Source organism: Ammodytes marinus (genome assembly GCF_949987685.1).
Source record: "Ammodytes marinus genome assembly, chromosome: 4".
Taxonomy (NCBI): Eukaryota; Metazoa; Chordata; class Actinopteri; order Uranoscopiformes; family Ammodytidae; genus Ammodytes; species Ammodytes marinus.
The window spans coordinates 8,991,673-9,006,875 of record NC_137233.1 but is presented as its reverse complement, the minus strand read 5'-3'; the positions used below and the strand labels follow the sequence as shown (position 1 = coordinate 9,006,875).

The 15,203-nt window shown below is 41.9% G+C and overlaps 1 protein-coding gene across 1 annotated transcript in view; it reads right to left on the bottom strand.

Moving 5' to 3' along the window:
- The window catches only part of LOC307249946 (TOX high mobility group box family member 2-like), a 92,402-nt gene that overhangs the window by 39,324 nt on the left and 37,875 nt on the right, over positions 1-15,203 (bottom strand). The window contains exon 3 of the mRNA XM_080026852.1: positions 6,657-6,716. Within this exon, the coding sequence (XP_079882978.1) occupies positions 6,657-6,716 (60 nt within the window). The remainder of the gene's footprint in view (positions 1-6,656; positions 6,717-15,203) is intronic.

Genomic DNA, 15,203 nt, shown 5'->3' with positions numbered 1-15,203 from the left:
GGAGGCGTTCAGGAAAATTCAGGTACAGAAAAGTGCACTTTACATTTTTCTAAATGTTCTGATGCTGTACTGTCTCTCAAGGTTAGTCTGGCCTTCAGGCTTAAACTCACACACAAATACATTATTGTAATGTCAAAGAAATAAAAGCTGTCCGCCTCAGGCTCTGCACCAATCAGTTTTGCAGTTCTCTGCCTAACCAATTTAATGAGAAAAATGATATTATCTCATTTCAACTTTTTCTGAAAGAGGATCGATGTAAGCTTAGGTTTTTTTTTAATACCTTGAAGAGACTGCATCAATAATTAACCGAGTATTTTGCTAATGAGTCTTGGTTGAATGGAACATTTTCCTCTCTAATAAGTTGACCCATAGCTCTTTTTCACGGCCGCGAGGGACAACCAGTTCGAGGCCAGGTTTGTATGTTTGTCTTTTAAAAGAGATATAGAAATAAAAATCTATGTGGTTTTTCGAGTCATTTATAATAGGCTACTCTGACATGTGATCTAGTAGAAGAGAGAGTGTTTGGTCTCTCATCAGTCTATCCAGTGAGGTGAAAGGCCTACACAAACACATTAAGGTTGCCATTAGTTTCAACTGATCACCCGGGGCAACAGGGCGATGGACAGCTTGGCAGAGTGAGGGCCTTACACAAATAAACAGCGGTGAATTTATACGTGGTGCCATGTCGGATGAGTATTTCAAACACAGGGCTTTTAAATGGGGCAAGGGAGAGCGAGGAGGGTGAGGTGTGGGATGGGATGGGGTGTGGTGTGGTGTGGTGTGGTGTGTGAGGGATATTTCCAAATGACTGTAAAAAGGCCATGGGTAGAGAGAGAGCTTTCCATCTTTCTGCTGCCGCGACAAATATGCCTGCACATCCTTTTGCATTGTCTCCACTCCGCGCTTTGTCAGCGAACACAGCCATAGAAATATTTTGGAAGGTTGCTCTTTGTTTTCATTTTCGACAAAAGATTGTATTGAGCTAGTGAGATAGAGTTAGAGAGAGAGAGACATTTATATATATTTATATATATATATACAGTATATATATATATATATATATAGAGAGAGAGAGAGAGAGAGAGAGAGAGAGAGAGAGAGAAAAGGGGGAGGCAGGAAGGAGAGGTTTTGGTTGGGAAAGGTGAAGGTTAAGGGATGTTGTCCAACGTTTGGGGGAGAAAAGGAAGAGGAGAATACCTGGTATGAAGCACGACGTATAAATAGGGTGAACCATGTGAGATGGGCAATCATTCTCTATCAATCTATTTTGCGAATACAAGTCCAAGTCACTTCTTAAGTGCAATTGAGAAAACACAGTAAAATGATTGACTCAAATATTTGCAATGTTCTATGGAGTCTGACTTCAAACTCTTAACAACGGCTTTTAAATTCATTGAGATTCACTAGGTCCTGACGTTTGAGCTCCTTCTGCAGGTTATTCCAGGAGGAGGGTGCAAAATAACTCCAAGGCCATCTTACCCAGCTCTGTGTGAGCTTGAGGAACAGACATAAGCACAATGTTGAAAAAAAGAGGGGGACCAGACAAGGGCCTGGGAAGATTGGGTTGATGGATAAAGGGTATGGATTCACACAGTGCGAGAATCAATTGGGAGACAAGCGGGCAGGTGCCAGTGTAAAGTGAAGGAGGAGCCAGTCACTACGGTCCCCATGCTCCAGTCTAAACAGCGGGAGGAAGCCGTAAATCAGACTAATGCGGCCGAGCTGTAATTCAGACCAGCAGGGCCCGTAGACCCCGAACAGCGGGAGTTTACAAAAAAAAAAAAAAAAACTCCGCCGCTAGGCTATAATCAGTGCAACGATCCAAAGATACCCTCTCCCCCAATCAGCAGGCTTCCTGTCAGTCACACATGACCGAACCCGACCAATCAGGGCTCTGCCGAGGGTTCCAGACGGGCTTGGCTGGCTGGCTGGCTGGCTGGCTAGCCTTTTTGGGCTGCTGCCAAACAAGAGAATTACTCATCCAAACTGGAAAGGTGGAATGGGCCTTTAATTCACAGCACAGAGAGAACCAGGTGATAGAAAGGTTGGACATAAAAGACTGTGGGATCGCGTTCCACAATGGCTCATCAGAAACACATGCATGGGGGCAAAGATGAGAGACAAAGGGAGGGGGGGTGCAAGTGGAGGAGGACTTTGTTCAAATGTATCGGACTGGAGTTTTCTACAAGTTTAGACACTGCAATACAGGCATCATATCTGTTCAAATCTGTTAACCAGAGCTCCTACGCCACTAAATCTCTCGCTAAGAAATATTGAGGAATAACATGAAGGCCTCATAGTTAGTTCAGTCTGTCAAAGTGTTTTATTAACTTAATCATACTCTACATCTGTTTGCTGCCATGGAGGAAAAACTTTCCGTCAATGTACAATCTGTCATTGCTGTTCTCGGTGTCTCGCAGATCTGCTGGCACTCTAACACCTCTCTAATTACAGTTACAACACCCAGGGGGCTGGTGGAATCCTTGCCAGCAATGACTTACAACACAATAAAATGGGATGAGAAATAGCATGAAAACTTGCCGTTAAAACATTATTGGAACTCCCACCGTGTAAAATGGGCCGACAAACTTTCAAGGCGTGCTCTACCAGAAGCCTGCATTTTATTCATACCTGCTTTTCACTCAAAGAGGGGAGCAGGGCAATGCATTAACTTTTGAAAGTGAGCGAAAAATGCAAATGTACTCGGCAATCCATAATATTTTAGCTTTGATGGTCAGGAAATGGCCCAAGCTCAGACAGAGCTGGATTCTGCTCTGGTAATAGTGGGACTAGTGTGACTGGCTCGGCTACAAACACACACACACACACATACACACTGTGCATGTTAAAACCACATGCAGCGTCTTGGCAGCAAAGACGCTACAGCGGCAGCCAATCAATAAAACCTTGTTACGCTAATTGCAAGATCATAATCTCAGTTCCTACTTCTGCTGAATATCCAAACAGTCACTCCATTAGCCGAATTATTCCCCTGTGCAGTTTCTCCATCTCTCTTTCTCCCCCCCCCCCTCCACTCCCTCCCTCTCCTTCCATTTTCTTGCCTGTGTTCTTTTCTCTTTTTTTTATTCTCCCTCCGAAATATTTCTCTCAAACAGCAGTTCTGCTAAATGAATTCATAAGTCAGGGGAAAGAGACATCAAAGCGGAGAATTGTCAAGGTAAAGTGCTGATGAAGTATACCGTTTCTTTCACTTTGCTTTCACAGAGCGATGAGAAGGCATCTCTCCACACACACACACACACAGCGCATTATCTTTGATCACATCGCTCTCTCCGTGCTGTTTAGTATTCGTCGAAGAAAAACTTCAGGTGAAGGTCTACTTCTAACAGTTTTATACTTAAAAACGCCTCTCGATTAAGGGGCCGCTCTTCCATTTTTCCACATTCTAGAGATTGATACTGTTTTTCTTTCGTGTTTATTTTATTTTTTTGCAAAGCCACCAGAACAAACTGGAACTTTTCTGCTCATTGGTTACTCTTTTTTCCACATTGTTGCCCGGACAATGGTCAGTGGCCACAGGGGCGGACAAAGAGCTTGTTGATGCCGGGGTCTGTGACCTTGTCATCGAATCACTTACACTCTGCCACTCCGCTGGGGGAAGGAGAGAGAGAGAGAGACTGGAAGAAAACACTAGAGAGAGAGAGAGAGAGAGAGAGAGAGAGAGAGACTAAGCAGGGTCAGACCGAGACGTTCATGGGAACATCGATATGACAACGGCACTGACCCCGTTTCCTTGTTGTGACTCATCACGAAAAACATACCCATCTAGGTATCTCACTATTCAACCCAATAGTTAGTCAACAGGGTCATGTTGATGACCTATATGAATGTACCTTTGCGTATCAATGTATTTATTTATATAGGTTAGGCAGATTAGATAGAGCGATAACACGCAGAGGCCGAAGTGGGAGACGGCATAGCACCGAGAAAAACACACTTTCACACTGTTTGGAGGTGGAACTGCTGACCCAAATGCATTTAAATGTAAGACAGAAAATGAGAAACTGAGTAAGCAAAAGAGGGGGAGTCATAGAAATTGGTAAAGAAAGGAAAGAAAGAAAGATAGAAAGAAAAGTACAGTGAGATAATAAAGCAGCGCACAGAGAAAAGTGAGCTTTAGGCAGAATAATTAGTTTTTATTTAAGATGGAATATATTGAGAACAATGCAGCTACTGTATTTATACTGTTTCTAGAGGAATAAAACGAGTTAATAAAAAAATTATCCCTGCGGCTATTTTATCCTTCTGTTACTTTTACCGAGCTCATTTTTATCCCACCACTCGCAAGCAACACAAGCATAAACACATTTACATGTTTGTGCATGGGTTTTGGACTTCAGTTCAAATTAAATAAAGTATACTTAAAACAGTCAGTAGGCATACTAGAACAAAAACCTTTGTTTATGAGTGTGCTGTTGATGTACAATATTCTCCCACAATGTAGTGAACAAAGAAATTGGAGAAGCCGCTCACAGTTGGATAAGTTTCAAACTAACAGCTAGTGGCTGGTTGTGAAATGGCTCCAGAAACATCTCAGAAATCGAATAATAACTATGAAATATTTTGGATAAACACTCTGCTGTCTCTGTGTTTGTTAGCTAAATTCTAAAGGCGTAGTTTGATTCTGACGAAGTCTGAGGTGGCCAGAATGGCACGAATTCTTGTATTTATATATTTTTTATTTATTTCTATTCAAACTACTAAAAAAATACCATTCTTATTAGGATATACCGGTAATAGACAATATTGTATACAATCAGTATGTAACAGATTGTTGGGACACTTTGGAATTCTATTGTCAAAACCATATCCACAGATGTCATACTAAATGGTTTGTTTTCAAAATATCTTCACCAACATCCATCATTTGTGTCACTGTGGGATCCACAATTAAGCATTTGAAGCATGCATTGTGACTCCTTTGGGTATAATTGTGTGACTTTCCCAATGTGAATTAGAATTTGGTATGTAGTATAGCAGCCAAGGAGGTGCAGATCAGTGCTATCTTTCTATTTTTTTCTCCCCATTTCTATGATTTGTTGTCGGAGTGTGTGTCCACCCTTAAGGCCCTCCCTGATTCTAGCTGTCAGAGGGAAGTAGAGGCTAAAGTCGGCGAAGCGGAGAATACAGCAAGGCACATGTCAGATACGAGAAGATCTTGAGTAAACAAAAGTATAACACAAAGCAAAGCAAAAGCCTCTCTCATCCCATCACCGTCCTTCACGCTATTTCCCTCTCTCTCTCTCTCTCTTCCTTTCTCTCTTGCTCCCTTGATCCCCACCTTTTTCTCTCTCTTTCTCTCTCTCTCTCTCTTTGTCTATCTTCCATGCCACATTTGCAATGTTTTATCTGTTCCTCAGTAATTCTGCGAGAAAAAAACAGTGTGCGCGTCAGCAGGACTTGTAATCAGTCAATCAGCAGTAAAACTGCATGTGCTGAATGGAAATGGGCGATAAAAGCAGTTGGTTTGGTTAAGATTTTCCAGACAGCCGAGATCCAACATGAGAAATCAGTCAGATAACATCACTATCCGGCTTAAAATCATCCTGTTACAAACATATTAGCTGTCACAGTTTTCTAAATAAACTTAAGGAATTATGTACAAGGAGCAGCAGCAGAAGCAGCTCTCATTTCTCAGTCTGGGCCTCGGGCCACACTTGAACAAACCAGAGCATTAAGAAATTAAGCAAAACTGCAAGCGCAACAGAAAGACAGAACTACTGTAGCACTACACGGGTCGGTTCTAATAATTGCAATTGACAGGGACAAATTCCCCGCTCCCCAGTGTATGTCAGATGGGCTTGTTCCCAAACTCCACAAATCCCCCTGTCCAAACACAACCATATGCTCTCCCCAGTTGTTCACAACCAGCTGTGCTACAGTGTATCTGGCATGGTTGCCATGTACTTAAGTAGACCGACTCCCCCCCTCCATTCTGTGACTTCATAAATCCTTGTGAGGCCAAAACTCACTCAGAGTGCAGCCCGTCTGTTCTGCTTGGCTTTCACCAAAGTGAAAAGTGTGTTCATAAAAGGTGATTGCATAATTGGAATAGAGTGAATTTGAATTTTATGATGGCAGAGCTAAGCTTTAACGGTTGACACAAGAGCCTCACAGAGAGAAGTTTTGAATATGGATATTTTTTTGCTGGTTTAGGTTCTCTGGTTTCCTCCCACTTAGCAGAAATATAATCGTTATTGTCTGACCTAGACTGTGACGGACTGGCAACCTGACCATGGTGTTTCAATGTAGTCTGCCCAATGCATGCTGGGATTGCCTCCAGTTTAAATGTATAAAAGACAACTATATATATATATATATATATATACACACAAATATATACAAATATATCTTTAAAGGTGAACCATGACTACCTATTTAGAAAAAGTTACATTTTAATACAACCACATCATTGGTATACTTTTTCTTTCTAGAGAAGTGAGTTTTTTTCTTTTCTTCAAGGTTTCAGTCCTTCTGCTTTCAGCTGATCTCATCTCACTCATGTAAGTAACAACGATTTTTTCATCCATCGATACAACTTTGAACCAGTGTGGAGAGAAAATGGCTTTGCAAAACATCAGGCAACAGTCACAGAGAAAAGTGCACTTATTCCATTAGGGGCAATTTGAACTCACCTGGTTTGGCGGGAGGAACTCGTGGCTGTTTTCATTCATGTACATGTTGTCACCATCAAACTGTAAGGAGAGCAGGAGACGGAGAGAGAGAGAGAGAGAAAGAGAGAGAGAGAGAGAAAGAGAGAGACATTAAAAATTATTTAGGCAGAGACCAACACATCAAAACGGGGACAGAAAACAAAGATGTTTTAAGTCTGTCTGTTGAGATACAGAAACAGAGTAACACAGCAGCCTAATGACTCAGCTTATAGACCTCAATGCTCTTGTGGATGTCAGTAATTACAGTTCATTAGAGACACGTATAATTAGGCCCTGTCAAAGCTAGTAGAACTCGCACCCTTCTTCTCAGCTTGCCCACAGCCTGATGTTGCGTTTGTTAAGTAAAGTGTGTGCACACACCTTCTAACTGCTGCGATACCGCGGGTGTCAAACAGTGTCAAAGGGACAACAGGGTGATAATTACAACACCGAGAGCATTGATGAATCTCTAGTTTGTCAGACAGCAAGTTGGCCAGTCAGGTCAAATCATGGGCAAGATGTATGTAATGAAAGGACACGTGTGACAGGAGCTTGACCAATAAACTGATTTGCTGTGCCATGCTGTTCGCTGAGACTGCAAAAGGAATTTCCAGGGACCTACTGTCTGCGTTCACGTTCATTCACACTTCAAAGAAAGAAGCATTCAAGATGAAAAAGATTTTTGTAAAAACTAGAAAGATGTGGGAGTTTTACGCCCCTCGTTCTGATCGACATCATTTGTGCTGTAGTGCTGTTTTTCCGAACTCTACAATACATGCCCTGAATACAACCTTGTTCAGGGCAAAGTTGTTTCCCGCCGAACGATCAGTAACATGACCGACCACAAATCAACAGTTTTTAACAACTCCTGCGAACCAACCACCCAGCAACTATTGACCAAATCCAGGCAAACTCCAGGATGTGAGAACAGCCATTAAAGGTGGAGCCGGCGATCCTTTCGAATGCTTGTTGACAAAATGACTTTTTGTCAAAATCAGTGAATCACGATCCACCCGTCCATACTGTGTGAGCACTGAAAGATAAAATCTGTTTTTTATATACAGCCTAGACTGTAGGCTAGGCCTAGACAAATTAAACAAAGGGGCCCACCAAAACCTGTTTACAGAGCCAAGCCTGCGTATTAACACTCAGGTGGCGGATCGTGAGGAGATATTCACTTATTTTGACAAAAAAATAAATTGTTGGCAACAAGCATTCTTCAGAATCGCTGCCTCCACCTTTAATGCATTTTCACTTCCAGAGAGAAAGAGGACGAAGCAGCAACCAAGCTTATTCAGAAGAAGCACAGAGCTCAAGGAGCATAAAGGGGGAGGCTAAGGCTAGAGGAGAGGTGACGGTTTGAGGTTATGGGGATGAGAAAGACCAGGGTTGAACCCCCGAGGTAATGGTGAAGGAGTCGGGAGAGATCATGTGTAAGTGGGAGGTGCGGGAGGAGGAGAGATAGTGTAGGAATGGAGGGATAGAATGGGAGAGGAATAACAAGAGAGGAGGTGCAGAGAGCATGAATGAAAGAGAAAACGAGTGAGAGAGGAGGAGGGTTGGTGCAGCAGCAGCAGCAGTGGCGATAGAGCCTGTGGTTGTTCTGGGTGTAGTGTGATTAACACTGGGGTCACAGCCAGAGGCCGCAGCTTGAAACACACACATGCATAAACACGCACACACACGCGCGCACACACACACACACGCACACGCACACACACACACACAACACACACACACACACACACACACACACACACACACACACACACACACACACACACACACACACACACACACACACACACACACACACACACACACACACACACTTCCCAGAGGCCTTCCCTGCTTCTCTGTCTGACAGTATTTGGCACCAGTGCCTTTATGAGGAAAGAAAACACACCTCAAGACAGCTAGTAGTGGCTGAGATGAATTACTGGTGCTACTGTTAGGTCAAGTAACAGGATGGATATGTGCGAACAGTAACATAGGGGTGTTTCTCAAGCTGTGGGTATAGGGACCCAAAAAGGGCCACAATCTTTTTTATAGTTGTACCACCTGTAATAAGCCATAGATTTCAGGAACTAAATGTACTGTTTGGTTGGTAAATATGAACCCTTGTGTAGCTTTACTGTTTTCTAAAATCATATTTTTTTTTATGACAATCAAATTTCTCACAAAGTTTTCTTCCATTTTTGTTTCTATCTGTATACATGGCACCAAGCAAACTACAGAACAAAGGCAATTCCTTGCAACATCATTCAATTTGAAGCCCCTATTCTGTTTCCAAATGATCATTTAGCCTCTGATGGCACCTGTTACTTCTAGCGCAATGACTTCTGTCTGATAGCACAATTAGTTTGCTGCAGGAACAATCGTTGTGTTCTGCAATGAAAAAATGAAATCACTTTCTTTACGGCTCCTGGTAAAATGATTTTACATGCTGTCCTAATCACTTTGTGCTAGATGCTGTGGCATCTTGGAATAGCTCATAGTGTTTCACACCTGCAAACCAGATCTCGATGAGAGAAACAGGGTGAGAAAAATAATTATAAAGAATCTCAAAGAGCAAAGTGGAGTTTTTGGTGGTTTCACCGTGTAGCACAATAACAATGAGTCACTGAGGGCAGGGTTTTTTAGAATAACAAGCAATATCTAAATAGAGTGGCAAGTTAGAAATAATTATTTCCTGCCTTTTTGTGGTTAGCAAATGGTCAATTACGCTGAGTGTACTGTACTGATGGTAGAGCGAAAAATGAACAGGAGGGGGGGGGGGGGGGGGGGGGTTGGAAATCCCTTCATGACCCAGGGTTTGAATTTACAGAGCCAATTTGATTTTATTAGTCGGACTCCAATGTGAATTATATTAAGAGGATTATAGGAGAGAACATTTTGGGAAACTTTCCACTTTCTTCAGAGTTGCTTGGAGTTAGACAAGAAGATTGATACAATTCTCATAAACAAAGGATGCTAGAGTCAGCAGGAGGTTAGCTTAGCTTAGCACAAAGACTGGAGACACATTTGTATTCGAACAGGTACACTCTATTACTTCTACTTTGCAGCAGTATAGTTCCACATTGCTAATGAGGGATATGGACTGAAATGTGTTTTGTTTATGGTATAAAAGTACAATCCTAACCATTACAGTAAGGTTTATCATATTCATATGGCTGAAGTGTCCTAGAGCAGGACTCTGACCTCTATGTGTGACCTTTGAGCAAGAGGTTCTTTCATCTGTAGTTTTTTAAAAAAAAATGAAAGAATGACAAAATCTCTGAAATGTTGGGGAATGGTGTCAGGAATTGGACATGAGTGCGAAAACAAAATGTTTGCTATTTTTTTTATAGGAAAAGAAAATCACTAGATAGAATTATTAATGCACAGGGCTTTACATAACTGGTCTGGGAAACTGCAAGATGGCAGCTGTTGCCTGCATAAATCCAACTAAATGTAGCGCTGAAATAAAACATTTCTCTTGTTTAATACGATTCATATTATCTTTTTGCAAAAGTCCCAACGTGCTTGATGTGAACAACATACGAGCAGTTGACATAGGAGAGAAAGGGAGGTTTGTAAGGGAAGGGCGAGTTGGTCATGTCTCTCGCTGTTTGCTTTCCTGAGGCTTCGAGGTCATTAATCATAGCGGTCAAATCTACAGCAAAACAATTGAGCAAAGGAAAACACAGACAGAGAGAGAGCGAGAGAGAGAGAGGTAGAGGGAGTGAGAGAGAGAGAGAAAGAGAGGAAAAGAGAGAGGTGGAAAGCAAGATGGAGGAATAGGAGATTGGAGTCATGTCGAACGAAGGAGAGAAATCGTAGATTAAGGCCTGAGAATGAGAAGGGGACAAGCAAGGCCTGTATAACTGACACACTTGACACCACACTCCTGTTTGCATAGCAGAAATGCAAATACATGAGAGGCAGAGAGATAGAGAGGGAGAGAATGGGAGGGGGAGAAAAATAAAGTGGGAGAGAGAGAGCTATAAATAGCTTAGTGTTTGCGTAAAGCCAAACCAATGTCAGTTTGATGCAGGAAGTGCACCACACTCACAGAGGTTATGGAACAACTGTTGACTGGAACACAGCATATCAGAAATGGAGCTTTCCAAAAGTCTCACATGGCATTTCAAAACACGCACTTGTATCCTTTAATGTATACGTTTCCCTTACAAACATGTACCAGCACTTTTGTAAGTGGGGGGAAATTATGATAATGACTGTATTCTAGATACAATATATTGAACTACTGCAATAATGTTATATTTTAGTATATAGTCTGTGTATGTGTTTCATGCATGCATGTGTTTTTGGTTTTGTGCCGGGTTTTAGCCTGATGTATTGTTTACAATATTGTCTGTACCAGATTACTTAATTTGATCACAAAAGGTCACTTAAGTCACTTAAATAAGAACATATTGTTGTATGGGTTAGGGGTTGGAATAAAATCAAACCTAACCAATTACTTGATCCACTTATTTCTCTCCAGGAGCCCATTCCAATGATGTATCATTGCAATTTCGGGTTGTATTCCCATGGTTGGATGGAGTTATTGTATATCACTGGGATAAAACATTTAAAAAAAAATCCTCAGCTGAATAAATGTAATGTTATGTAATGATCCACTGACTAAGGTCAGTAATGCATCCCTACATAGGAACAAAGCATTTTACAGTAGAAAGTAAGTAATTATTTCTTCCCACTACAACAGGTAGCCTACTTTGCTTTCTGTGCTGCTGCTAACCTGCGTTGATCTACTAGAGAGGCTTCCCTCGTGCAGTCGCTTAAAGCCCAGCTGTGCTTTACAGTTCGTACTGAATACCAAATCGCAAGACCAGGAACTGTAGCAATGGAATGTGTAAGATTTAAAAGAAAGATGAGGCATGAGAGATGGAGAGAAAAAGGGTTAAACCCTCCACCCAGTTTCTGTTCATAGTTACAGTGTGCGCCTAGCCTCCCTAGTTTTTCACGCCAGCGTAACTAATCGCATGTCAGTCAATGTGACGATGGAAAGAGGCAGCAGTCAAAATACCTGTGTCAGGACTGTGGTCATTAGAGCATCCAGTGATTCGTTGGCATGTGCACACACACACACACACACACACACACACACACACACACACACACACACACACACACACACACACACACACACACACATATATATGAGTGCATACACACAGACATAACCAAGGCACAGAGTATGGGGGGATGGTTGGCTGTAAAGCAGATATGGATTGCCTGTGTGTCTGTGTGTATATATCTGCGGCTGCTGCATGTGTACTTCACCTTTATGTGTTCCTTATGTGTGTGTGCATGTTTGCATACTGTAGACTTGGCTCTGAATGTGTGCACATTGCATGCGTGCCAGCCTACATGTTTGTGTAATGTATCCTGTCCAATAATACACACATTGATCCCGGCGAGATAAAGATAACAAAGTTATACCTTCCATAATATTTATTTTCCCATAACAGAGCCCCGCTCAGCCACGCCCAGTCATATAACTCCATGCAGATGAAATATGGTCTTCATTACCTTTTTCTTCAAAACCTCAACACACAAGAGAAAGTATAGTGAGAAGAATAAAACAGAATTGCCCTTCTTTCTCGAGTGAGAGAGAACAAAATGAATTGGAGCAGCTGAGATTTTATTTTTTTTACATTACCATGACAAATACGCTGAAATGGGGAGGTGAGGGAGAGAAGGCAGAGGTAGCAAGAAACAGAGGGAGAGGGAGAGAGAGAGAGAGAGGGAGAGAGGGAGGGAGGATGGAGTGGCTAGAGACACATGACGACAGACAGAAAAGGGCAGATCAGACAGAGAGACCAAATTGTGTGAAGAAGATGAATATGAAGAAGAAGAAGAAGAAGAAGAAGAAGAAGAAGAAGAAGAAGAAGAAGAAGAAGAAGAAGAAGAAGAAGAAGAAGAAGAAGAAGAAGAAGAAGAAGAAGAAGAAGAAGAAGAAGAAGAAGAACAAAAATTGTCTCAATTTGTGCCTCGATGTATAAGCTGCGAGCTGAGAGGAGAAATAAAATCAGGCATTTAGCCGGGGATCATGTTAAACCATGCAAGTGAACGAGTCCCCCGAGTGGAGTGTTCCCTCTCTCGCTTATGATGGACTTAATTGCCTCTATCAGTGTTAAGATATAACATTCATCTCAGGTTTTATTGCCGGGCTTTATGGTCTTGTCCATCACACTGAGGGCTTTTTTTCGAGAGGCGGGCCACTCCTCAAATGGCACCTTAAAAATAATGAGACAGATTACAAAGCAACAAGGGGACAGGGGGGAGAAAAGGGGGGGGGGGGGATGCATAATTTATATTTTATTTATATTTGGAAGATGAAAGAGTTTTGCTCCATCTGATATGCGAGGGAAGCCGTCGAATCAGAATGGTTTTGATGGTATGAGCTGGATGAAGTATGGTATACTCTGTGGTTTCTGGGTCTTTCAAAAAAAAAAAAAAGCCATGGTTTACCAGGTTAAAGGCACAGACACACACACATCTCCCCCACCTCTGACCCCCCGAAAGCTCTGGCTATAGGTGTAGGGTTTCAGATGGACCACACAATCGCGCCATTGTGCTCCTGTTAACACAATGAAAACAAAGCTAACACATCGCTGACATTCAACTCCCCCCCTCCCCCACACACACACACACACACACTCTCTTGCCTAACCTTGACTTCCAATCCAACTCAGGTGCAACAACAAATGGACAATCAAGCGATATAGAATTCTGAAAAAGGGTTTAAATGCAAGATGGATACCAAAGCATACCATTGGTGATGTGGAAATAAATGCAATAGTCTCCACACGGACCAAACGATCAATATGTTGCCTGATATGAGTCTATGAGGCTAACATGCTTCTGGTGCAGCGCGACATTGACGAATCATTTCATTTCTTTAAGATGTGGTTCTGATCTCCTAAAAAGAACAAGGGCTGGGTCTAATCACACGAAGGGCTTGAGGAGCATGTCTGCATGTTCCATTAAATCTATTAAATCCACTTGCATTATATCATAGTGCTTTGCTTGCTCGCCACACGCACAATAGGAGCCTTTCAAGGGCAGTCCCAGAGGAAGCCAACAAAGGGCCCTCTCTTTGCAGGGACTAGTCAAGTCATTCAGAAAGAGCCAAACACCATTTGAGTGCATGTGGATCATCTCCACCAGACCCACAAGCGGCAATTTCACCAAGTCGAAAGGAAAGAGGAATAGAGCGGAAAAAGAGAGAACAGTAAGATACCTGTTTTCTTCCACCCTCAAAAGTCTCTTATTCAAAATGACACGGTGGAGAAATGTCCCTTCAACAAAAGAAAAAAGTCTGCTGGATAGAAAAAAAAGCACATACCAAGAAAGGAATCCCAGGTAGCTATTTGAGAGAATATGAAGGTTTCGATATGTTTGATAAATATTCCTAGATGGATATTGCTATTGTAATGTGTGCCTACATTTAAGTAAATATTGTAGTCGTGGAAAATAAGCAACTGTTTTGGTATGGTTGATATCCTTGGCTAGTGAAATAGAATGGTAATTGCAGGTAAGTGATTGAACACACGCTCATCAAGTCTCTTGCACACAAATCATACATGTTACACCCTGACACATCGCATCATCAATGGCCTGCTACTGTCCAACTATTCCTTTGTACAATTAAATTACATTGTCAGTTTTTTCTTCTTTTTTTGCAGGGCCATTTCCTTTCCAGGATGTCAATCAAACAGCATAGTACGTGAGGATCCACTGTTTCTGTTCCTGCGAGTTATTGTGCGAATCATTACGAGGTCATCCTTCAAAACGGAGCGACTGACACAATCAGTTGGCACCGTACAACAATTACGATGTGAGGAATTGTGACATAGACAATAATTCCTGGGGATACCAGGCTGCCTGTCTGTTCCCTATAGATATAAAAAGAAAGACATTTCAATTCATTTTGATCAAAAGCTCAGCCATCAGGTGTTGTTGCTGTGTAGATAATATGACCACGTGGCCAATTGTAAAGGCTTTACTGTTGCTAATGCTTACAAGCTACATATTAGAGTGAACCTGTGAAGTTTGATGACATTTCAGAGCGGGAACAATCAATGATGTCGATCGGCAACCATTTTAATAATTGACTAACCATTTTTTTGACCAGCCATGTTTTTTAAATGTGAGGATATGTCATAAAGTTATGATGATACATGGATTCAACTGAATGTCATTTTATTGGTTGGACAACCCAAGGCATTTAAACAAACCACACTGGGTACTGGCTGAATAAAATGGGCATGTGCATTCCTTCCTGACATTTTGTAGTCAAATTAATCAATTCACGGGTCGAGGAAATAATCAGCTAACTGATTTCATAATTCATTGGTCATGAGTCTGGCTCGTCACATTCGTGCCGCAGCCTTGTTACGTCAGAACATGATTTAGCCACTCTCCAAAAACAATGGCCACCATTCCCTAATCAGCGTGATTGTCTTCCGCTGCATGTAATACTTGATGGAGATTCCAATCTAGAAGGGAATTTACAAA